This window comes from Hydra vulgaris, chromosome 12 (genome assembly GCF_038396675.1).
Source record: "Hydra vulgaris chromosome 12, alternate assembly HydraT2T_AEP".
In the NCBI taxonomy this organism is placed as follows: domain Eukaryota; kingdom Metazoa; phylum Cnidaria; class Hydrozoa; order Anthoathecata; family Hydridae; genus Hydra; species Hydra vulgaris.
This window is the reverse complement of record NC_088931.1, coordinates 34,167,479-34,175,227: the sequence shown is the minus strand read 5'-3', so window position 1 is coordinate 34,175,227 and position 7,749 is coordinate 34,167,479. Positions and strand designations below refer to the sequence as shown.

Genomic DNA, 7,749 nt, shown 5'->3' with positions numbered 1-7,749 from the left:
ACCTGTTGTCTGGAAAACTGTAGTAAACTGTAGAAAAATATAGTATGACCAATCTTTTAGAAAGGAAACCCATCTTTAACCACAAGCTATAAACCTGCATTTATATGGTGTTAAGCATAAACTGTTAAACTGGTTTACAAACTTTTCAACTCATCGTTCTCAAAGTGTTTGTGTCGGTAACTCATGCTCAAAAAAATTTTAACAAAGAGTAGAACACCTCAAGGAACTGTCTTATGGCCCATTTTATTTTTTTTAGTTTTTATAAACAATGTAACCTCGTGTATCAATAGTGATTATTGTAGTCGCTTGCGGACGACAGCAAGTTGTACCAAACAAAGAGACAATGAAAACAACTCACACCTCGTTAATACCTTAAAAATAAATTTCAGAATGGCCAAAAATTTGGCAACTTAACTACCAAAATTGTTTAGTGGTAGAGCGCTTGCCTCATAAACGAGAAGTTTTAAGTTTCTTCCTCACCGCGTCCTTGTTAGTACGCGCTCTACTTGTTTTTCCGCGCAGCGGCCATGTTTGTCAAAGTTCGTGTGTCGAATTTACAGAATTGAGAGAGGGTTGTAACCATAGCTAAAGTAGCCTTCTTAACTGTAGTGACCTTCGCGGCCTTGTGGAGGTGAACATTAACTGTAGTAGCCTTCTCAGCCTTGGGGAGGTCAACAACACCAAAAAATATATGTTCGACCTATATTAGAATCTTTTACCTCAGTGTGAAATCCTTACTTTTAAAAACTTTCTTAAAAAATCCACCTTGTCTCTGTTCAAATCAAATTTATAAAAGTCATTACCACAGCGCACTACATTGACTTAATGCTCTCGGTTTATATAAGAGTAATTTTGATATTATCTGTATCTCCCTTCTGTTTTTTTCTTTTAAATGCAAATAAATTAGATAACATTAAAACTAAAAATTAAAAAAGACTTGATGCTTAAACAACAATTTAAAACTTATTTAAAGCTAGTATTTTACGGGATGAAAAAATATTGGCTGTCTAACATCGTTACGCGTTACATTTGTTTGAAAAGTTGCCAGTCTCATAAAATAAAATATTGATGTTTGCATAAAAGTTTTATGCTTTAAAAATAATAATCAATAGTTATCTTTGATTCAGATTTTTGAAACTAGTGAAAAGTCATACCACACACACACAGTGTGGTGAAAAGTCATACCACACACACACAGTGTGGTGAAAAGTCATACCACACACACACACACGCACACTGACTCAGGACGTTCAAAAAACGGCAAAAATTGAATAAAGTTTGACATAAATTGTAAATAAATAATGTTATGTATCAAAATAATATTTTTTGGGTCAAAGATTTCAAATTTGTTGATTTATTTTTTTTACGCGCAGCTTCGACGCGTATAATGCGCGTATGCGCGTATGCGCGCTTTAAAGGTGGCTATACGCGTAGAAAAAAATTTTTCTTTAAGTTTTAGAATATTCAAGACAAACACATTATCTTGATATATTACTCTACTTGATATTTAAAAAAATATCGTTTTTAAAGAATGTTGATACATTTTCCTCGATAGCTCTTATGTTTTCTAAAAGATATGCTTGATACTTTTGGATCTGATCTTACTAGAAGGTAGTGCATCTGATTCATCATTGTATTTAACCTTGATATTTTTGCCGTGTGCTTAAGTCTAGAATTTCTCATCTGTTTATTTAAACTCTCCAATGCATCTTCCGATGCATCCTCCGATGCATTCTCCAATGCATCAAACTCTCCAATGCATATTCCGAATATACCCCGATTGGCAAAGGTAATTTATGTGATATAGAAGAACTATGCAGTAGCAGTTTATGTACAGTAGGAGGCATAAGATACCAGTCGTACAATCTCACTACACGTTTAGCTGTTTCAGTGCAGTATAAATCTAATTCATTGATATTAATAGGATATCCATAAGATATGGTCATGAGAATAAAATGCAATCTTTCAATTATATCACAACCAACTTTAGTAATTTCAGAAAAAACTTCACTATATTTAAATGCTCTTCTGGCAGTATTGCCGTCTTTGGTATTTCCAGACCCAGTTTTAGGGATGTCAACATATAGGTTTAACCGTTCTCTGAAGAGCACCTGACTCTCTTTTTTTTAACTCTACAGATAACTTTTCCTCAATTGTTTTTGACTTTTTAATTTCAAATTTATAACTCAAATGAAGAATAAATTCTATCCAGCAATGCAAAGCATTTTATCCAGCAATGCAAAGCTGGAAATCTGAGCCCGAAGGCTGACTCATTCTCAGTTTTTGATTTTAATAAATCAATATTGTTCATTTCGTTGGGTTTAGCATTGCACACATTGCAGGATTGAGTGGATTTTGTCTCTATAAGTGCGTTAACTACTTTATTATCAAACATTGTAAGATCAACTCTATAGCTGATATTAAAGGTCACCTTTCTTCCGGCAATATCAAAAACTTTGCAAAATGTCGTTAAGGTATTTATTTGATTTTTTAGATCCGATTCTTCTTCTCTGGATAAAATTGGACTCTCTTTTTTATATTGGAGATATAGGTCTACAAAAGTGACAACTTGAAAGATTATTTTTTTTCCAAATTTCGCCGTTTTCTACTTTGAGCAATAGAGGCACAAAAGCTGTACTAAAAAGATTTTCTTCACTTTTAAGTTTTATACTTGTGTTGCTTGTCTCGTATTTCTGTTTATAAATACTTTGGCTTGATGCTCCATCAAAACCAATCTTTCCATATAAAACTCCAAATACTTCGTTACCTTGACCACAATTATGCATATCAATCATTTCAGTTATTCTACTTACAGTGTGATCTAACATGCTTTGAAGAGTATTTACACTGAGAATATATATTTTGCAGAAATTTTAGAAAAGTGTATATTCTCAGAATAGCATTTCAATTTTTCCTCAAAATATCGTGCAAGGTAGGATAAATAAATACATTTTGTACAAGAGCTGAGTTTTTGATCATTTGATATTGTTTATCGCTGAGATCAGTGCAGTGGCGGATTAAGACTTTTCGGGGCCCGGGGCTATTTAATAGTAGGAGGCCTGTTCCACTAGCAACAACAAAAATGAGTAAAACAAAGATTTTCTTGAAAACGCTATCACTGATATTTATTTATATACAACTTTTATATTTATTTTATTGAATTAAGTTGAGTGATTTTTTTCTGCTTTTCTTTGCCGCAACTCTGCAATCACATCGCTGAAATCCAAAGTTTTTAATAATTTTGGCTCAATAGTTAATCTTGCTATATTACTTAAACGACTATGGACCATTGTTGATCGGTGCATGTTCTTAACTCTTTTAAGAGTAGAGAATGATCTCTCAGCCTCGCAATTTGTTATGGGAACAGTTAGAAACAAGCGATATGCTATATAAACATTTGGAAATACATCAATATCGGTTTCAACAATCCAATTTAAAACATGCAGAGGAATCAATGTGTTTTCAGTCTCAGATTTATCTTTTTTATGCGAAAAAAACCCCAGAGGCTGCAACTTTAATAATGTTACAAATTGTTCTTTTTCAAATATGAAACTATCTTCTAAATCATTTGAGTACACTTCTACAAATTTTTTTCGCGCTAACTTGCAACTCCATGGTACTAATAGTTAACAGCTTCGATAGAAGGCCAAATAGCTTATTTACGTGATTGTAACCATCACTTCTTATAGTTAATTGTGTCACAAGTTTGTCAATAATGACAAAAAATGTATTCACTCGAAACTTGTCGGATACGCTTAAAGAATCAACTTGGTTTTCTCCGTTGCTCAATTTTTTTATTACCTTTCTTTTGTTCTTATCCGAATAGTCTTTTTCAATAAAAGAGCTAAGTTTTTTTGATTCATTCTCAAATCTCGTAAAGTCGTTTCGTAAGTTTTTTACAAAGTCAATTAGTGAAAGTAACATATTGCTTGCTGTATGCAAATCTAATTCAACTTTTTGAAGAAATTTGCTAACTGCATTAAACCTCTTAAGTATGTGATGCCAAAGTACAGCCATGAATGCAAACTCTAGCTTAGTGATCTTATTTAGTAAACACAAAGCTTCATGACGAGTATCAGAATTTTCTTCTGTATCCTCAGCTATATGACATAGCGCTGCATGAATCTCATCAAAATTTTCTACTAAACTTTTTGAAGCATCTGACCTACATGACCATCGTGTATATCATAGGCGCTTGAGTGTAGCATGATTTCCTTTCAATAAATTCCATCTATGTGTTGAAGCTACAAAAAATGAATACAAACTCTGGAGAACGCCAAAATAGTTGATAGAATAGATGCACTCACTGACACTGCACTGCCCTACTAAATTTAAAGAATGTCCAGCGCAGGGGATATAAAAAGCTAATTCACTCCGCTCTTTTAAACATGTTTGTAATCCAGAATATTTACCAGACATATTGCTTGCATTATCGTATGCCTGTCCCCGACAATTGGTTATATCAATATCATATCTTTCCAGTAGATCTAAAATGTCAGTAATCAAAGATTTACCGTCGTGGCTTTTAATTTGGAGAAAACAAAAAAATCGTTCATACACGTGGCCATTTAGATAATAACGAAATATCACAGAAAGTTGATCCACGTGAGAAATATCAGGAGTCGAATCTACGATAATTCCCCAGTATTTTGTTTTTTTTATTTCAGTAATAATGTGCGTTAAAACCTTTTGAGACATAATATCAATTAGCTCTTCACAAATAGTTTTAGACAAATAGTTTACATTACCTTTGCCTTTATTTGCAAAAGTGTCAATGTGTTGCTTTAAAACTGAATCAAATTGAGTCAACAGTTCTAACATGCCTAAGTAATTTCCGTTATTTGACGATCCTATAACTTCATTATGGCCTCGAAATGCTAAACCTTTTCCGGCTAAAAAACGAATAACCGCAACTATTCTATTTAAGATTGCAGACCAATAATTAAATTCCCTTTTAATCTGGCTTACCATATATTCATCGAAATGAGTATTTTGTTTTATAAATTCTATCCACTTAATCATATATTAATATGTTCCTTGGTGTTTTCGTGGCCGAAAATAGTTTGTTTAGCTTTTTTCCAATTGTAAAAGCCACTTTTGACAAGTACATTGTTGTAATCGGTTGAAAACAACTTGAAAACATAACAAAATACACATCTAGTGGATTCAGAAAACATTAACCATTTTCGGTCACACTTTTCGCCATTATTCATCACTTTTTGAAAATATTTAACCGAATAATATCTGTACTGGTTTTTGAACATCCGCTTCGAAGATTTGAAATTAGAGTCTTTATTTTGAAAAAAAGCATACCCCTTGTTTAAATACTTCATACGTTCATTTTCCTTTAATTGTAATGGCCATAAAGCAGGGTCTTCACGTAGAATGGTATCTAGGAAAAAAATCATGATAAATAAACCTAATAAAAAAATAATAAGTGACAATTTATAGAATAAAAATATTAACTGCCTAAAAAGTAAATTGTTTGTTTAGCAGATGTTAGAGGTGTCATTAAAGATAGTAAAAATTGGAGTACCTGAGTTAAGCTCATTGTTATGCTTTGGCTCTTCTAAGTTAATAAAAGATTTAATTTTCAGAGTTAATAAAAAATTATTTACTTTGAATCAAGGCCCCTAAAATTGTGGGGCCCGGGGCTATAGCCCCTAGCCCCCCCCCTCCTTGATCCACCACTGGATCAGTGTTCATTTTTAACGCAAGAGCTTCCTCTACACTGGGAAAGGTTTTATACAAAGTTTCATCAACTTTTTCTATCTCTAAAACATTAGAAATATTGTTTTTTAAAATAGAGGCTTTTTATTTCTCCAGCAACATTTTCACTTTTTGTAGAAGCTAGAAATAGAGCTTCATGATGTTCAGTGGCTAGTTCTTTTATTTTTTTTCTTTTGCCTTGCAGTCCTAGAACACTCCATTGTTTATGGGGCCTTCCAGAACCCAAAAGGCTATTTTTATTGTTCACAAGATTTCTTTGAAGCCAACGATTTTCTTTTTGTATAAATGTATCATAATTTCGTCCACATTGTTTTAGTTTTTTCTTCACCTTTGAAATAAATATAACTAAAGCAACCTTTACTTTATTTAAGTTTTCTTTGTAAATTTCTTCAGTATTCAGTATTAAATCCTTCCATAATCTTAATTTATCCACTCCTAATTCACGTATAATTGGGATAAGATCTAATCATTTCATTGTTATTGTTTTTAAGAACCATCAATATAGTAAAACTAATATATCAGAAACATTTTAAATTACATTATATATTTTTTTATTTACACTGTTTAAAATTTTATTTTGTTATGGCTTTAACAATTGTCACATTGTTCCATCCTGTAAAAACCAACTTTATTATTTCCTGTAGTATAAGTTAACTTTATATTACAGGAAATAATAAAGTTGTTCAGTTAAGCATTTTCAAACATGTTGTACTTATCGAATAATAAATCGTTCTTTAAAATTGTCAATAAATATCTTAACAAACTTTTAAATAGTATATAATGACAAAAGCACGTTTTTTAAAACTATATTTGGTATTTATGATTTAAAAACTATATTAGAGCAAGTAATACCAGTAAAAAATTAAAATGTAAGTTTCCAGCCATTTTCATTTGTTTTAATTATAACAAAATACTTTCAAAAATGGCGGAAAACAAGGTTTTTAAGTGTTTAACAACATTTGTATTTCTTTAATAACTTCCAATACCGCAGGAGACCGCAGTAATCCCTTTATATTTTAAAAGTAGAAATGTTAATTAACTAGAAAATATATGTATATTTTTGGAACTCGGTGGAACATTTTTTTAGCTGATATATAAATCAAAAAAATACAATTACTTGCTGCCTTTTTTTAAAAAAAGACTTTAAACTTAAAACAAAAAAATCAGACTTTTTTTTTTCTTTTTAGTAAATTTGAAATATATAGAGCCAAAAGATTATCTTCAAAATAAATATACACTTTTATATTAAATTAAAAGTACTCTACTTTAGTTAAATAAAAATCTCACATTTTTCAGATTTCTTTGAAAATAATAACAAATTTTTTCACTTCTTTTTACTATAAAATACAAAATAAAAGTTTTATGAAAAAATTATTTATACTTTGGAAATAAAAAATTATTGCAATTTAATATTATTAAAAAAAGGGCACTTAATTTATAGAAAAGTTGTGAGGGGTTTATTACCATTTTTTTGTTGATTCGAGTCACTATGCGACGTGACGCTACCGGCTCATTATGCTTATTATGTCTATTAAAAGTTTTTCTTGAAATGTTTTTTATTACTTATGTTCGGTTCACAAAAACTGCTATTATTCAAACAGTTTTTATTTTTTCTAATGATGAAATACTAAATAAAGAATAATAACAAGAATAAAAAGTAAAACATACATAATACTTTTTTCATTTTTAAATCAAAAATACTATTCATTGACTGTTTCAGTTTTATAATGAATATGAACATTATAAATATGTAACAGTGAAATATGTAACAATATTTTACATATGAAATATGTAAAATACTGTATTATTGTTGTGTGATTTCTTTAAAAAGGTAAAGCCGTATTAAATGGTTATTTAACCCATCGTTTTTCTTTAAATGGTAAGTTTATTTATTTTAGTATCAACATCATAAAAGCTAAAAAACTCCTTTAGATTATTATTTATATTATATATATATATATATATATATATATATATATATATATATATATATATATATATATATATATATATATATAT

At 30.1% G+C, this 7,749-nt stretch overlaps 1 protein-coding gene across 1 annotated transcript; it reads right to left on the bottom strand.

The window, feature by feature from the left end:
• Positions 1-3,161: 3,161 nt before the first annotated feature.
• Positions 3,162-5,022, bottom strand: LOC136088075 (uncharacterized). Its single transcript, XM_065811731.1, has 3 exons — positions 4,308-5,022; positions 3,664-4,115; positions 3,162-3,512 (listed from the first exon to the last, which is right to left on the bottom strand). The coding sequence occupies exons 1-3, from the start codon at positions 5,020-5,022 to the stop codon at positions 3,162-3,164; spliced, it is 1,518 nt and encodes a 505-aa protein (XP_065667803.1).
• Between the last annotated feature and the right edge of the window lie 2,727 nt (positions 5,023-7,749).

What these genes read in the sequence shown, in the direction of transcription:
- LOC136088075 (XM_065811731.1), bottom strand. Translation starts at nt 5,022, where the DNA reads ATGATTAAGTGGATAGAATTTATAAAACAAAATACTCATTTCGATGAA. An exon ending in AGTAGGGCAGTGCAGTGTCA is followed by an intron (nt 4,116 to 4,307) that starts GTGAGTGCATCT and finishes AGATTCATGCAG; the next exon opens with CGCTATGTCATATAGCTGAG. An exon ending in GAAGTGATGGTTACAATCAC is followed by an intron (nt 3,513 to 3,663) that starts GTAAATAAGCTA and finishes ACATTATTAAAG; the next exon opens with TTGCAGCCTCTGGGGTTTTT.